The 17,454-nt window shown below is 39.8% G+C and overlaps 1 protein-coding gene across 2 annotated transcripts in view; it reads right to left on the bottom strand.

Moving 5' to 3' along the window:
- Window positions 1-2,380: 2,380 nt before the first annotated feature.
- Window positions 2,381-17,454, bottom strand: part of LOC752571 (ADP-ribosylation factor GTPase-activating protein 2) — a 28,927-nt gene continuing 13,853 nt past the window's right edge. Inside the window, exons 7-13 of one of the 2 annotated variants that reach the window (XM_030987799.1) lie at window positions 16,824-16,984; window positions 15,714-15,842; window positions 13,665-13,826; window positions 12,839-12,979; window positions 6,018-6,153; window positions 3,582-3,776; window positions 2,382-2,701 (exon numbers count right to left, since the gene is read on the bottom strand). In XM_030987799.1, coding sequence (XP_030843659.1) covers window positions 2,684-2,701; window positions 3,582-3,776; window positions 6,018-6,153; window positions 12,839-12,979; window positions 13,665-13,826; window positions 15,714-15,842; window positions 16,824-16,984 — 942 coding nt within the window. In that variant the 3' untranslated portion in view covers window positions 2,382-2,683. Of the gene's footprint in view, window positions 2,702-3,581; window positions 3,777-6,017; window positions 6,154-12,838; window positions 12,980-13,664; window positions 13,827-15,713; window positions 15,843-16,823; window positions 16,985-17,454 lie in introns of both variants that reach the window. The other variant, XR_004064475.1, reaches the window with a different exon arrangement.

The following is a 17,454-nucleotide window of genomic DNA, read 5'->3' on the forward strand; positions in this document are numbered from 1 at the left end:
AACCTTTACGGATTTGTGTTTGAGTGTCAAATAGAGTCTGAACTTGAAGACTACTGTCAGATTGCCATACCGGTATTCTAACGTAACATTTAAGGATTTGTATTTGAGTGTCGAAAAGAGTCTGAACTTGAAGACAACTGTCAGATTCTCACATTCTAACGTAACCTTTGAATAGTAACACAATGGCTAATAAACCCCATGTGCAATACATTATGATCATGTTAGAATATAATATACCTTCCATGTCTCCTTACAAACACAAAATAATACAAGAATGTCTTGAAATAATTAGCTAATTTTGCCTTTTTAAAGAATTCATTTTTATCAATTCACATCTGCGACCCTGCCACAATGCATCAGAAATATTTTTCACTTAGTCGGATTAATGAGCGCCATATGTTGCAACATCAGAAAATAAGACATTGCCATGATACAATAATTCTATGCTACAAGTAATAATAAAAGTTTTTCTTTTGATATATATTTACAAACATACAATAAAAAAACAAAACAGAAGATAATTACAAAGTGCCCCCTGTGCCTAGTAGTGCACTAATTTCATTATAAGTAACAGTTACTGTCATTACTCAGTTATCATAGTAGATAGGCTTTAAAGGTAAAGTTGGATACAGGTAAAAGTAAAAGTTATTCTGACTAGTTGAGAATGCACATACAGTGATGTGCATGTAAATAATGATGGCTAAAAGAAGTTAAATTTAAAACAAAAAAAAGGTCAACAACTATTCAAAGTTGAAATTATAGAATCATTTAAACAATCCTTTTTAACATTGCATCTACCTGTATCAAATGAGATGAGCTGCAATTGGAGTCTTGAATACTTTCTTTTCCCTTTACCGGTACGCTACAATACCTTTAAGCAAGGAAATACCATAGCATATTTAGAGAGATGGTTGCGACATGCATACGCGTTAAGGTCATAGGTTAAATCAAGGAGCTTGGAACAGTTTCCTCCCACAAACAATCTCTATGGGAGGGAACTATTTGAGGCTCCATGACATGACTGACCAATCAGAACAGTGACGCAACTATGTCTATTTAGAGAGATAGTTGCGTCATGCATACGCATTAGGGTCATAGGTTATATCAAGGAGCTTGGAATGGTTCCCTCCCACGTACAATCTCTATGGGAGGGAACTATTTGTGGCTCCATGACATGGCTGACCAATCAGATGCAACTTGCAGTGACGCAACTATCTCTCTCAATCAGCTATGGTAATTTATACAAAATGATAAAATTGATGTACTACGTCATCATTTAAAGTGAATGTATACACAATGTGATTTTTGTTGTTGTTTATTGAGAATTATTGATTGCAGGGGGAAATGCCAATGTACAATCTACTAACTACCACAGACCGAATGGAAAAGTATTGTGCTGTAACACCAAAAACTGTTATGCGCATGAATTGTTCAGAAATTTTGTGAGTGGTGAAGTTTTCATACCGTGAAACAATCATAATAATAATGGTGGCTTCCTATACAGTGCGCATAGTGCCACAACAACACTGATTGGAAAACCGCAATAGTTTCTTGCAGTGAAAAAATCAATGTCATTTATAATTCGTAAAAGTTTCATGTCATGGAAATTTCTGGTGTTACAGGAGCACTATTTCCCCACAGTTTAAGACATGTCTCAATATGAAATTCATTACAGGGTGTCCAAATAAAAAATTGGAAGTTTGCTACAAATTCCCTCCACCATGATTTGATAAGGACATAAATATGATAAATCCAAATGATTTGGAAGAACATGAGTTTAATACCCTAAAATGAATTGAATAAATAACTATCAAAAATAGGACAAATTGACGTAGATGCCAGGCAGGAATCGATCCTGGCATTAACATGTTTCTAAATAGAGTGTACCACATTTTTTAAACAAGGACATTTGATTTGGCATTTCAATTTGTTTGCTATGAGCCAGTAAGGCATTAATTCTAATTTTTAACAAGACTCATGTGACGCTGGAATCATCTCAACAAATGTCCTAAAGCCTTATTCACACATGACATGATTTAACCACCTGAGAAACATCCCCGATGGGAAATTGAAATGACATTAGGCCTGTCTTCATCAGCTCGAGATTGCCAAATAGCCCGCTATTTCTGATTTGGGAAATAATCCTAAAGTTACAAATCGCATCTTCATCAGCTCGAGACTTGACCTCAAAACTTGAAACTCGAGCTCTAAAAATTAGCTCGAGATATTTTGCTCAGCGTTAGCGCATAGTGCGAGTCGTCGGGCTGGTGGAGACGTACCGGACAAATAGCGGGATATTTTGCAAACTAGCCCAAAACATCTTGGGATGATTATCTCAACCAAATATCCCACTAATTCCAACTTCTGGATGATGAAGACACAAATTAACTGGATCATTTGCGATCAAGATAGTTCAAATAGCAGGATATTTGGCAATCTCGAGCTGATGAAAACAGGCCTATTGTGCATTTCTCGGTTTATATCGGTCAGGAGTGAACAAGTCTCTAAGGCATTTGTTGCTGATAAGTTACTTCACTATATCAGGAAAACTGATTGGTTTCAGAGTTTGGCTAGTTGGATGTGTCCTGATGAGCACTTCTCGCGGTCTGTCTCGATTGAATTCATGATGGTTCTCGGAGACTTACAAAGACACTTGGATGGGGGTAGACTAGACACGTTTTCATCAATAACCATAATGATCCTGAAAGAAATAAGAAGAAACAAAATAAAAAATAAAAGATGTTAGAGAATCCATTCCCCCCCCCCCCAATATATTTACCCTTCTACAGGGTTCCTTTATTATACAATCAAACCTGCTTTAGTGACCACCTGTCTAGAAAGACCACATTTTTTGTTTTTGCTGAAAATGGTTTCTCACTGAAACATGTAGTAAAGGAACCTGTCTACAAAGACCACCTTTGGTGTTTCCCTTGGGTGGTCGCTATAGACAGGTTTGACTGTATATAAAACAATGAACAACCTAGATACATGGAGTATGTTTGTCATACAAATAATATCTTGGCCGTACAATTGTCACATGAAATGATAAACATAATTATGTCAAATATGATTTGTATCCCGATTATATTACAGATACACTAAAAAACAGTTGGTAAACAGAAAACATTTTTCTGTAAGTTATTTTCAGTTAAAAAAATTCTTGCAGCAAACCTTTAGATATCATAATACAATTTGATTGCTTGCATAATTTTTTCAAAAAGTGGTGGTATTAATTTATTTTCTTACAATGATCAAAATACCATTAAAGGCGTTGTTTTGATATCCATGTTTTAGTTAAGATATCATGTTCAAATGGGTGTCACACATGAACAATGCTTAGATTATTACATTTGGAAGATGGCTCATCAAAGACGACTTATTTAATTAAATCTGTCTCAAAGATCCGATTGATCTGGATTCCTTGAATTTATCCCAAAAGTACTACAGAACCATAATTCAGTCATCAATAGGTCATATACCAATTCGGAGGCATAAAAACATTGGTTGCCAATTTGAAAGACATTATGTGATCCATTTAGTCCTAAAAATAAAATCCAGCCCTGAAAGGGTTACAAACTGACCTGTATAGAGTTGACAAGTCCGTTGGCCATGCGGGACAGTTTGCCGGCGACCTGGTTGACGCCGTCCTTCATCCCGTCCTTTATGGCCCCCAGATCAGCTCCGGTGGACCCCCTCGCCGCTGTCCTCCCGAAGTATTCGTCGCTTGATATGGATTTCGCGTTCGCGAACTGGGCAGCCCGTTGCTGGTCCTCATGCTGTTAGAAAAAAAAGAAAACGATAGATCAGTCAATGGACTAAAAATTGGGGTTTCTGAGGACCAGGGGAGTGTTTCACAAAGACTAAGATTGACTTTAAGTTGAACTAACTATGGAAGGCCATTAATGCCACTGGTTAATCTCACAATTATGGTCTTTAGATAATATCTTTCCCTTTGATGAAGAACTATCAAAGAAAGAAAATTCTGTAGATTTGTGACCATGATTTGTACGTCTCTTGAGAGACAAATGCCCGTAAATGGTGAGAGCAAACAGTGGCATGAACGGCCCGCCATATTTAAGTCAAACTCAAAGTTGATCTTATTCTTTCTGAAACACTCCCCAATCAAAAGAGAAGGCACTAGATCAAAGAGATGGTTAACTCTTGAAAGCTGAAAAGCTTCAAACTAAAAATTGGCAAGGCAAATGTATCTTTTCCTGTACGTTGCCAACCACACATTACTGATCACTGCATGAAATGCCATGAAGTTAATAGCCTTACTATATATAGATGTATCAGGCCAAATATGCAGGACAATGATATGATGATAACTTTTCCATTTTAGTATTTTTTATAATACGTCATGGTTATGTATGAGACATGGAACAAAAAAATTAATACCTTGAGGTTGCCCAAATACAAAACATAAACATTCCTTTAAAATTCTACGGAAAAATTATCAAAGGCTCCCATAAATGATTTTCTCTTTCACACAATTCTTTTTTTCCATCTCCATTAGTCACATTCTACCATGGCATATGAGAAGGAGCCTTAACGTGATCAGTAGCAAAAACCCACACATGAAAACCCTCACACTGAATACTGAAAGACAACTGCAACAGGTAAACATAAAATATGAATAGATTGCTTCTAGCCTGGGATAAACCAATTCCGTTTTGTTTTGTAGCCATGCTAAGAATGGATCTTTGATGCCCAAATCTGATTTGAAAATCACATTTCTAGTTTATTATCACATCTAAGTGACTGCATAATCATGTCTAATTTTGGCTATATAATATACACAACATAGACAACAAAAACAGTCTACATTCTGCAGGCATCAGACAATGTAATATCTTTACAAGCATCTAACTTGTCTGTAAGTATTTCTTGTTTATGCACTCTGTATCTAATCTGTAAAGGTGCTTTTTAATCTAATATTATTATCAAGCAGTTTTGTTAATTATTGTGATTTGATGATCTTTCTGAAGATTGTGTAATTGTGCATTGATGATGCATGATAAGTATGGAGTGGATTTTCTTAATGAATTGTTAGTTTCAAATAGACTATTTTCGTAATGTAATCAAATTTAATGCACAAGTCTTTGCTAAGTGCCTCGTTACACATCATTTCATTCACATGTTACAAATAATTGTATTTCAATAGTCAGAATGCAAATTGCATACATTCTGCGTTGTTAGATAGGACAAACCATAATGTTTGTCCTATCTAGCAATAATTAAGGTATGCTATTTACATTGTGACTATTGGAATACAATAAGTCATAAGAGGTGAATGAAATAATTTGCAACATGGCACTTAACAAAAGCTTTGTGCATTTGATTACATTACGAGAATGGTCCATAAAAAAAGCTCATAAAAGCTTACTGAAAAAAATTATGTCTAAACTTGTCTATTATCAGTCATTGTAACAGCAGTAAATATTAGGACTCCTTTCTGCCTAAAAGTCACACAGCATTTTGCTGCGTTGCATTTTATACTTTCCATAATGGCCTCTCAAAATCCCAAACCATAGGGCTAATTTAGTCATCTACTGCCATCTTTGGTGTGTGTACATAATAAAAGGGCAATCGAAATATATTTTTCAAGCAATAATAAAACTAATACTTCATTCTCAGAATAAAAAGCAAAACAATATAAACAAAACCATCAACATTTATGGACAATCCAACCTAGATATCAAGTTGCTTTAACTGAGAGCAGAAAACATAAGCAAGGCATTTCTTAAAGTTTGGAGAAAAAAAACTGCAAAAATCATAAGAAAGGTACAGAACTTGAACATCGAGGCTGGATTGCCTTGTGTCCTATTTCTTCCCTGCCGAGACTTGAACCACGAACCTAGAGAGAACAGCCCTCAAACCACTTGACCACACCAATAAGATGAGAGGAGTGAGGTCAGCAAAATGAATTCATCACAAAATGCCACATTCTCTGAAAACCTCTTTTTCTTTTTCTTTTCATTTTTTTTTTGGATGAACAAATTACAAAGTATGCTTACAGTATCAGATCCAGAATTCTTATCCAAGTTGTGGTATTGGTCTGACGATATGCTCTTGGCGTTAGCGAAACGCTTCAAGGCTTCGCTTGACGAAGCTCCAGAGTCATAGTCGGTCTTTCTGGTCGGGGGTTTGGTCCTAAGTGGTTCCAAAAATCATACAGACAGACACTTAGCTTCATTTTATCGTAAGCATCTTAAGCATTTCATCCCTAAGCTTCAGTTTATATACAGTTGGTTTACGGTTACACCATGTGAGAGGGGGAGGATTGGGGATAAGCCCTGAAAAGGACTGTTGGTAATCTACAACTAGGCGTTGTGGCGTGTGCCTGTAATCCAGCTTATAATGGAAGTTACAAACTGATTCAGCCGAAGACACAGGTTCGAAACTGAGACACGTCTTTCGGATGGTGACGTTTAAAGGTCAGTCCCCAGACGTAAATAATCATATCTGATTGATACACGTCTGTAAAAACCCAATACACACACACTTTCTTGAGTGTGTGTAATCCTGAGAAAGACTGTTGGTAATTTTTCTTGAGCTCATAGTTCTAAAGAGAACTATAGCGCCGGTAGGAGAGGATGGGTGGTAGAAGGGGCTTGAACAGGTTGACTATCCGTCTCTTTGGAACTCTAAGCTCAAGACTACCAACAGTCCTTTTCAGGACTCCCCAATCCTCCCCCTATCACATGGTGCAACCGTAAATCTACTGTATAGATTCATCACCATGCAAGCCGATACTAATAAGTAGCTTCATTTTTATCAGACACATCTTAAACATGTCACCTGTAAGCTATATTTCATTGCTAGCATCTTAACAATTTCATCAATTAGCTTCATTTTATGTTAGCATCGTAATAATTTTATCCCTCAGCGTTAGCATTGGATATTAAGCATTTCATCACAAAACCTACCAAAAAGTTGAAATCGTTAAAACTGACTCAAGAAGAGTAGTGAATATGGGAATATGTAGAAGATTTCTTTTGCGCAGATTGGTTTCACATGTTCATACTTCAAAGGAAAATTGTGAAATAAGTGATAATTTAGTTTTCTTTCAGAGTATTCAACTCTTAAAATGAATTTGCAAAATGTTAGTTCAAAGTGCAATTGAAAAGCAATAACAAGATTTGAAATAGACTGCAACATTGAGTATGACCAAATAGACCCTTTCATTGATATATTTTGGCTAAAGAGCAAGAGAAAGTTGTAATCAGTCGCAATAGCTATTTGTTGTTAAAAAATTTGATTAAAAAAATAAAATAATTTTTTTTTTTTTTTTAATAATATTTTTTAAAGACTCCAAAGACTCAAATAATCCGGTGTTGGTGTTCTATTTAATCAAATGGCTAGATATTTTAACCCTACCTTTTAGGTGCAATGTGCAAATTCCTTGACGATGAAGCATACATGCACAATAAATAAATAATTTCCTTTTCAAACAAAAGAAATGTAAATCATATTTTCTATCCTGATGTATTTGCGCCAATGACAGTTATAAGGATGAAGATAAAACTGTGATGAAGATGCTTATATATATATACTATACTGATGATGATGCTAAATATTCGTCTTTCTTTCTAAATCAATGCATGGGCAGGGAATGACAGAAGGAGAGGTTAGTAGTGGGTTACAAGAAAATATTATGGGTAAATAAATGTAAAAAATAAAACCAGAAAGGATTTAGTTGGAAGATAGAGAGACAGACCTTGGAGAAAGGAGAACAAAATTCTGAGATACAAAGCAGAGAGAGAGAGAAGGAGGAGAAAGAGAGAAGGAGAGGAAAGAGAGAAGGAGAAGAAAGAGAGAAGGAGAAGAAAGAGAGAAGGAAGAGAAAGAGAGGAGGAGAAAGAGAGGAGGAGAGAGAGAAGGAGGAGAAAGAGAGGAGGAGAGAGAGAGGAGGAGAGAGAGAAGGAGAGAGTGAGGAGAAGAAAGAGAGGAGGAGAAAGAGAGGAGGAGAAAGAGAGGAGGAGAAAGAGAGGAGGAGAAAGAGAGGAGGAGAAAGAGAGGAGGAGAGAGAGAAGGAAGAGAAAGAGAGGAGGAGAAAGAGAGGAGGAGAGAGAGAAGGAGAGAGTGAGGAGAAGAAAGAGAGGAGGAGAAAGAGAGGAGGAGAAAGAGAGAAGGAGAAAGAGAGGAGGAGAAAGAGAGGAGGAGAAAGAGAGGAGGAGAGAGAGAAGGAAGAGAAAGAGAGGAGGAGAAAGAGAGGAGGAGAGAGAGAAGGAGAGAGTGAGGAGAAGAAAGAGAGAAGGAGAAAGAGAGGAGGAGAAAGAGAGGAGGAGAAAGAGAGAAGGAGGAGAAAGAGAGGAGGAGAAAGAGAGGAGGAGAGAGAGAAGGAGAGAGTGAGGAGAAGAAAGAGAGAAGGAGAAAGAGAGGAGGAGAAAGAGAGGAGGAGAAAGAGAGGAGGAGAAAGAGAGGAGGAGAAAGAGAGGAGGAGAAAGAGAGGAGGAGAAAGAGAGGAGGAGAAAGAGAGGAGGAGAAAGAGAGAAGGAGAGAGTGAGGAGAAGAAAGAGAGGAGGAGAGAGTGAGAGAAGGAGGAGAAAGAGAGGAGGAGAGAGAAGGAGGAGAAAGAGAGGAGAAGAAAGAGAGGAGGAGAAAGAGAGGAGGAGAAAGAGAGGAGGAGAAAGAGAGGAGGAGAAAGAGAGGAGGAGAAAGAGAGGAGGAGAAAGAGAGAAGGAGAGAGTGAGGAGAAGAAAGAGAGGAGGAGAGAGTGAGAGGAGGAGAAAGAGAGGAGAGAGAGAAGGAGAGAGAGAGAGAAGGAGGAGAAAGAGAGGAGGAGAAAGAGAGGAGGAGAAAGAGAGAAGGAGAGAGTGAGGAGAAGAAAGAGAGAAGGAAGAGAAAGAGAGGAGGAGAAAGAGAGGAGGAGAGAGAGAAGGAGGAGAAAGAGAGGAGAAGAAAGAGAGGAGGAGAAAGAGAGGAGGAGAGAGAGAAGGAGAGAGTGAGGAGAAGAAAGAGAGGAGGAGAAAGAGAGGAGGAGAAAGAGAGGAGGAGAAAGAGAGGAGGAGAGAGTGAGGAGAAGAAAGAGAGGAGGAGAAAGAGAGGAGGAGAAAGAGAGGTGGAGAAAGAGAGGAGGAGAAAGAGAGGAGAAAGAGAGGAGGAGAGAGAGAAGGAGAGAGTGAGGAGAAGAAAGAGAGGAGGAGAAAGAGAGGAGGAGAAAGAGAGGAGGAGAAAGAGAGGAGGAGAAAGAGAGGAGGAGAAAGAGAGGAGGAGAAAGAGAGGAGGAGAAAGAGAGGAGGAGAAAGAGAGAAGGAGAAAGAGAGGAGGAGAAAGAGAGGAGGAGAAAGAGAGGAGGAGAAAGAGAGAAGGAGAAAGAGAGGAGGAGAAAGAGAGGAGGAGAAAGAGAGGAGGAGAAAGAGAGAAGGAGAAAGAGAGGAGGAGAAAGAGAGGAGGAGAAAGAGAGGAGGAGAAAGAGAGAAGGAGAAAGAGAGGAGGAGAAAGAGAGGAGAAGAAAGAGAGGAGGAGAGAGTGAGAGAAGGAGGAGAAAGAGAGGAGGAGAGAGAAGGAGAGAGTGAGGAGAAGAAAGAGAGGTGGAGAGAGAGAGAGAAGGAGGAGAAAGAGAGGAGGAGAGAGTGAGGAGAAGAAAGAGAGGAGGAGAAAGAGAGGAGGAGAAAGAGAGGAGGAGAAAGAGAGGAGGAGAAAGAGAGGAGGAGAAAGAGAGAAGGAGAAAGAGAGGAGGAGAAAGAGAGGAGGAGAAAGAGAGGAGGAGAAAGAGAGAAGGAGAAAGAGAGGAGGAGAAAGAGAGGAGGAGAAAGAGAGAAGGAGAAAGAGAGGAGGAGAAAGAGAGGAGGAGAAAGAGAGGAGGAGAAAGAGAGGAGGAGAAAGAGAGGAGAAGAAAGAGAGAAGGAAGAGAAAGAGAGGAGGAGAAAGAGAGGAGGAGAGAGAGAAGGAGGAGAAAGAGAGGAGGAGAAAGAGAGGAGGAGAGAGAGAAGGAGAAAGAGAGGAGGAGAAAGAGAGGAGGAGAGAGAGAAGGAGAGAGTGAGGAGAAGAAAGAGAGGTGGAGAGAGAGAGAGAAGGAAGAGAAAGAGAGAAGGAGAGAGTGAGGAGAAGAAAGAGAGGAGGAGAGAGTGAGGAGAAGAAAGAGAGAAGGAAGAGAAAGAGAGGAGGAGAAAGAGAGGAGAGAGAGAAGGAGGAGAAAGAGAGGAGGAGAAAGAGAGGAGGAGAGAGAGAAGGAGAGAGAGAAGGAAGAGAAAGAGAGGAGGAGAGAGTGAGGAGAAGAAAGAGAGGAGGAGAAAGAGAGGAGGAGAAAGAGAGGAGGAGAAAGAGAGGAGGAGAAAGAGAGGAGGAGAAAGAGAGGAGGAGAAAGAGAGGAGGAGAAAGAGAGGAGGAGAAAGAGAGGAGGAGAAAGAGAGAAGGAGAGAGTGAGGAGAAGAAAGAGAGGAGGAGAGAGTGAGAGAAGGAGGAGAAAGAGAGGAGGAGAGAGTGAGGAGAAGAAAGAGAGGAGGAGAGAGAGAGAGAAGGAGAGAGTGAGGAGGAGAAAGAGAGGAGGAGAGAGAGAAGGAGGAGAAAGAGAGGAGAAGAAAGAGAGGAGGAGAAAGAGAGGAGGAGAAAGAGAGGAGGAGAAAGAGAGGAGGAGAAAGAGAGGAGGAGAAAGAGAGGAGGAGAAAGAGAGGAGGAGAAAGAGAGAAGGAGAGAGTGAGGAGAAGAAAGAGAGGAGGAGAGAGTGAGAGAAGGAGGAGAAAGAGAGGAGGAGAGAGAGAAGGAGAGAGAGAGAGGAGGAGAAAGAGAGGAGGAGAAAGAGAGGAGGAGAAAGAGAGAAGGAGAGAGTGAGGAGGAGAAAGAGAGAAGGAGAGAGTGAGGAGAAGAAAGAGAGGAGGAGAGAGTGAGAGAAGGAGGAGAAAGAGAGGAGGAGAGAGAGAAGGAGAGAGAAAGAGAGGAGGAGAAAGAGAGGAGGAGAAAGAGAGAAGGAGAGAGTGAGGAGAAGAAAGAGAGAAGGAAGAGAAAGAGAGGAGGAGAAAGAGAGGAGGAGAGAGAGAAGGAGGAGAAAGAGAGGAGGAGAAAGAGAGGAGGAGAGAGAGAAGGAGAGAGTGAGGAGAAGAAAGAGAGGAGGAGAAAGAGAGGAGGAGAAAGAGAGGAGGAGAAAGAGAGGAGGAGAAAGAGAGGAGGAGAAAGAGAGGAGGAGAAAGAGAGGAGGAGAAAGAGAGGAGGAGAAAGAGAGGAGGAGAAAGAGAGGAGAAAGAGAGGAGGAGAGAGAGAAGGAGGAGAGAGAGAGGAGAAGAAAGAGAGGAGGAGAGAGAGAAGGAGGAGAGAGTGAGGAGAAGAAAGAGAGGAGGAGAGAGAGAGAGAAGGAGGAGAAAGAGAGGAGGAGAAAGAGAGGAGGAGAAAGAGAGAAGGAGAGAGAGAAGGAGGAGAGAGAGAGGAGAAGAAAGAGAGGAGGAGAGAGAGAAGGAGGAGAGAGTGAGGAGAAGAAAGAGAGGAGGAGAGAGAGAGAGAAGGAGGAGAAAGAGAGGAGGAGAGAGAGAAGGAGGAGAGAGTGAGGAGAAGAAAGAGAGGAGGAGAGAGAGAGAGAAGGAGGAGAAAGAGAGGAGGAGAGAGAGAAGGAGGAGAGAGTGAGGAGAAGAAAGAGAGGTGGAGAGAGAGAAGGAGGAGAAAGAGAGGAGGAGAGAGTGAGGAGAAGAAAGAGAGGAGGAGAGAGAGAGAGAAGGAGGAGAAAGAGAGGAGGAGAAAGAGAGGAGGAGAGAGAGAAGGAGAGAGTGAGGAGAAGAAAGAGAGGAGGAGAGAGAGAGAGAAGGAGGAGAAAGAGAGGAGGAGAGAGAGAAGGAGGAGAGAGTGAGGAGAAGAAAGAGAGGTGGAGAGAGAGAGAGAAGGAGGAGAAAGAGAGGAGGAGAGAGAAGGAGGAGAGAGTGAGGAGAAGAAAGAGAGGTGGAGAGAGAGAGAGAAGGAGGAGAAAGAGAGGAGAGAGTGAGGAGAAGAAAGAGAGGAGGAGAGAGAGAGAGAAGGAGGAGAGAGTGAGGAGAAGAAAGAGAGGTGGAGAGAGAGAGAGAAGGAGGAGAAAGAGAGGAGGAGAGAGAGAAGGAGGAGAGAGTGAGGAGAAGAAAGAGAGGTGGAGAGAGAGAGAGAAGGAGGAGAAAGAGAGGAGGAGAGAGAAGGAGGAGAGAGTGAGGAGAAGAAAGAGAGGAGGAGAGAGAGAGAGAAGGAGGAGAAAGAGAGGAGGAGAGAGAGAAGGAGGAGAGAGTGAGGAGAAGAAAGAGAGGTGGAGAGAGAGAGAGAAGGAGGAGAAAGAGAGGAGGAGAGAGAAGGAGGAGAGAGTGAGGAGAAGAAAGAGAGGTGGAGAGAGAGAGAGAAGGAGGAGAAAGAGAGGAGGAGAGAGAGAGGAGGAGAAAGAGAGAAGGAGGAGAAAGATAGGAGAAGAAAGAGAGGAGGAGGAGGAGAGAGTGGAAGAGATCTGAATACTACAGAAAAGATAAATAAGATGGATAAAACAGAAAAAGAGAGTGAGGAAGAAAGAGTGACGAGTCAAGTAAAAAGTAGACTTTAATACATGAGATAAAAGTGACAGAACAAAGGGAGAGAGAGAGAGAAAGAGACAGAGAGAGTGAGAGTGAGAGAGACAGACAGAGAGAGGGAAAGAGAGAGAGAGAGAGAAAGAGAGAGAGAGATGGAAAGAGAGAGAGAGAGAGAGAGAGAGCAAAAGAACAAGCAAGCAAATGTTTTTGCTAAAAAAGCATCCAGCACAATCCATAAAAAAAGCAAATCTCACTTCCCATATTCCCTCTTCCCCTTTCCTAATTCCCGACACACAGATGGATATATATACACACACAAATAAAAATTTTAAAAAATACCTGATCATGAAAACAGATTCAAATGAAAAAAAATTCATGCAAAATACCTGGACTCCAGAGGAGCTATGCTGTCATAACTGCTTTGCCTCGTTTCACTCTTGTCGATGATGTCCCAGCTGGAATCTGTGGTTTTCTCATCGTCTTTCTCATCGCCCCAGAAAGAGGCGGAGCTAGAGTCCTTGAAGCCCCTGCAAAGAAATTTAAAATAGTTGGTAATAATAATAATAATAATAATAATAATCAGGATTTAAATAGCGCTTGATACGAAATACCATCTTCAGAAGCTTACAATCATCATCACACTGGTGTTTAATTATGTATGAGTAGATCAGCGACGCCCTTAGGCCTTGTCCTAGGAGAGTTTATCCATATTGGTGCTTTTTTTTATTCCATGAAGATTTCAGCACCATTCCTCGTGTCTAGTCCCAGGTGAGCATTTGCATGTTGGTCCTCCCTGATGCATTTTCATACATCCTAAGCCACTATTTGACATACCTTAATGAGGTAATGGATGAACTGCATAATATCCCTAAGTTGTAGCAATCAAAGAACTCTCTCCAATATTGCTACAGCTATAAAACTTTGATCCAGTCCCATGTGTGTCTATTTGTGTTGGTACTTTCCAATGAATATAATTTCAATATGAATACACTACCCTAAAGCTATATGACTGATTGGCATATCTTGATGAAGAAGAGGATGAACCGCATGAGATCCCAAAGTTGTAGCCATCAAAGAACTCTCTACAACATTGCTGTAATCATAAATTTTTGATCCAGTCCCATATGTGTTTATTTGTGTTGGTACTTTCCAATAAATATATTGTATATGAATACATGTATACACTACCCTAAAGCAATATGATTGACATACCTTGATGAGGAAGAGGATGACCCGCGTGAGAAGCCAGAGTCGTATTCATCAAAGAAATCCCTTGATTTTGTCCGGCTGCTGCCGCCGCCGCCCCCGCCTGATTTGACTGGATTGACCTGCTCAATGGTCTGCATGTCATTCATAGCTGAATGTGATACTCCACTGTAACAAAAAACAAAGAAAACCGTGATTAAAGAGAATTCTACAATATTGCTGTAACTATAAAATATTGATTCAGTCCCATGTGTGTTTATTTGTGTTGGTGCTTTCCAATAAATATATTGTAATATGAATACATGTATACACTACCACAAACATGCAAATGCAACTAGACACAAGGAATGCTGTGATTAAACGAGAAGGTTAAGTCCTTGCAAGTGTGACAAACAATTTCAAGAGGTTTATCATTTTTCTTATTCCTATGAGAAAGAATATAATAATTGCAATATAACAAGAAAAGAAAGAAGGTCAGAAAGGAAACGTGATTCTCCACTGTAACAAAAAACACTGAAAATTATGATTAAACGAGAAGGTTGAATTCTTGCAAATGTGATAAATAACTTTAAAGCCTGTCTGCACTAGTTCGACCAGAGGGGATTAGACCTCCCAGCATGGTCACTGACAGGTGGCTATCTCATCAACTCAGCTCTCAATTAACATAATAAAAAGAGGATCATGGGGGACGAACAGACACCAATTAGGCATTGTTTGCTATGTAGAGGGCGCAAGTAGCTATAAGTAGTGAAGTGGGGCTTTAAGAGGTTTATCGTTATTCTTATTCCTTATGAGAAAGGATGTAATAGTAGCAATATATTAAAACAAGAAAAGAAAGTAGGACGGAAATGGAAAAGAGATAGGTGGAGGAAGAATGAAGGAAGAGTATCAATAGGAGAATGGCAAATCAGAAGATAAGTAAATTACTAGGGACACTGATTTTCCGTTTCAAAAAATGGCCTTTTCCGTTTCAGAAAATCTGGAATTCCGTTTCAGATGGGCTGAAAAACGGAAATTCCGTTTTACCATAGACTTTGTACACGTGAAAAAACTAAAATTCCGTTTACATAAGATTTTCATTAAAACATGAACTTGTAGGGTACAAATGTTCTATCAAAGCCGCTACCTTTGACAAGCCACTGATAACCACTCAAAAACATAGGGATGGGACTGGATAAACGTGATGCAAAATACAAGTGAAAATATAGACCCCTACGGACCCTAGAGTCTAGGCTAGACCTACGAAAAATTATTTAAATGTTTAAATTTACCAACTTCAAATTTGAACTTATACAAGCAGACTAAAATCAGCGGAATATGTCAGAACACGACATATTCCTGACGGAAAGGATGAGTACTGACGTCGACGAAAACATTTCAGTCTTGGCTGTCATGTCCGCGATCGATCGATTTTAGGCGCACATGCCAGCCCCTTTTTCGAACTCGTCGCACGTAGCGCCCGCTGCTGGCGTGTGTGTGTGCCTAGTATTACGTCTACGTAATACTAGGCGCCTAGCTGGCATAATAGGATCGTTTCGCTGCCATTTGTACCGTGTTTTGTGTCGAATATCGCTAAATATTTGTAATTATTAACCATGATTTGAGGCCCTTTATTTTTTTTTACTGCATAACGAGTCACAAAAATAGTGTAAGTTTTACGATTTTCTTCTTGAAAAATGAAAAGTTTTGAGATAAAAGGGGTTTTCCGCGATTTTCCGTTCGAAATTGCATTTTCCGTTTCAAATGGTCAATTCCGTGAATTCCGTCCGTTTTCCGTGATCGCGGAAAATCAGTGTCCCTAAATTACCCTCTACTAGTTATCATACTCCAAACAATCAAGAAGTGAGAGGAAGGATAGAAGGAAGAAAGGATAATAGGAAAGATGAAAGGGAGATAGAGAGCAAGAAATTGAAAGATAAGAAACTAACCCTCTTCTAGTTATGTAACTCCACACATTTAAGAAGTGAGCAGAAGAATAAAAGGAAGAAAGGATAAGCAGAAAGGTGAAGGATGAAGGGAGGAAGAGAGCAAGGAAGTGATTAATAAGAAACTCACCCTCTACCAGCATACCCCATTCCAAGACGTTCCATCTGTTTAGCTTTGTGGGGATCCTCTTTCTTCAGTTTATCTTCTTGTTTCTTCATCTCTACTGACATGTCCTTGTATGCAAGACGCATGGATGCCCTAAAAACATCAAACAAACAAAAAGGAGATATAGCTCATTATTATCTATGTGGAACATTACTTTAAACAAACAGAACTTTATTATTCCTGGATCATTTTTCCTGATTGAGGTGTTAGATTGGGATAGGAAGAGGATTTAATATTTTCTGATGAAATAAAAAACTTTTAGGGTGAAATACGATGCTAATGGGTGTGTATCAATACAACAGTACCTGCAGGCCTTGACATGAAATGTCTTTTATCTCAAAGTCATATTATTAAGTTTTGAAATATCTCTCTTATTTGGAATTGGGGAGGAGGAGGTTCCAATAGACCAGTACGTATATACAATTTGTGCATGCGCGGATAAAGGTCACTTGTACAAAATTGTAAAACCCACTGAGACTATTTCTGGATACATGCTCACAAAAGTTATGTAATCATTATTCATGCATGTACCTGTGATACATTCTATTGAACACAGGTGGAAGAAATCCTTTCAAGAGGGCAAGCAAAGAATCACCTCCATGACTTTAGCTGTGATTATTCCAAAAGGCACAAAGTGGGATTTATATATGTTTAAAAGATCTATGGATATTTGGGGTCATCTGAACCATGTGCTAACTATAAAGTGGTCTATTCTAATGAATATGAAAGTTCTTTGGGGGAGGAGGGAATTAGATCCTTTACAGAGTCTGTCAAGAAAATTTAAAGTTTGTTGGAATAACCTAATAATGACAATAAGGCCTAAAAATAAAGATGTTGTAGTGCCCTTTGTGACCGACCCAAAAATCTTGAAATCTATGGTCGGCTTTTAAATTTTTTTATTTTTTTAAAATAATTTTTTAAAACCATTTTTTAGAGAAAACAAATATTTAAGCATTCAAAACTGAGAAATAAAGGGAGAAAAAGGTTTTATAAAAGACTGATCCATGTTTTGGCACCTAATTTTTTTTTTTATAGGCCTAATGGAGGGCAAACAAAATGCAAAAGTAGACTCACGTCCTTGCTTCCTCGTCCTCTTTTGTCTTGGTCTTCTGAAGCTCCATCATCTTTGCGCTCTCTTCCCTCATCTTATCCTGCTGCAAGGCCTGCGATTCAATGTCATCAAAGTTTGCCTTCACCTTCTGGGCTCCAAGACCTTTGCTCTTCTTCACTCCAAGCTGATGGGACGGAAGATCGAAAATGATAAGGTAATGTTATTATCATAATATAAATAATAATAATAAAAACGGTGCTTATAAAGCGCTTACCATCGAAGTGACAGTAATCATCAAATTCAATAAAGTCAACATCATCATCATCACTATCATATCACAATCATGATTATCATCCAGGGAAAAAAATACACGGGGGCTCAGGGCAAATTAGCCCCCAAAATGCCAAAAAGAGCTCCCGAAAGTCATAAAAGAGCCCCCCAAAATTGCATAGAGTTCAATGCAAAACAAAATAAAGAGTGTTATTTTCATGCAAGCAAGTTTGAAAAGTAGCCCCCAAAATTGTTAAAGTATGTTTTTTCCCTGTTATCATCATCATCATCACTATCATTATTACCATCATCATCATTATCACCATCATCATCATCATCATCATCACTATCATTATTACCATCATCATCATCATCATCATCACC

The sequence above is a fragment of the Strongylocentrotus purpuratus genome, unplaced genomic scaffold, assembly GCF_000002235.5.
Source record: "Strongylocentrotus purpuratus isolate Spur 01 unplaced genomic scaffold, Spur_5.0 spur5_scaffold_17, whole genome shotgun sequence".
Lineage (NCBI taxonomy): Eukaryota > Metazoa > Echinodermata > Echinoidea > Camarodonta > Strongylocentrotidae > Strongylocentrotus > Strongylocentrotus purpuratus.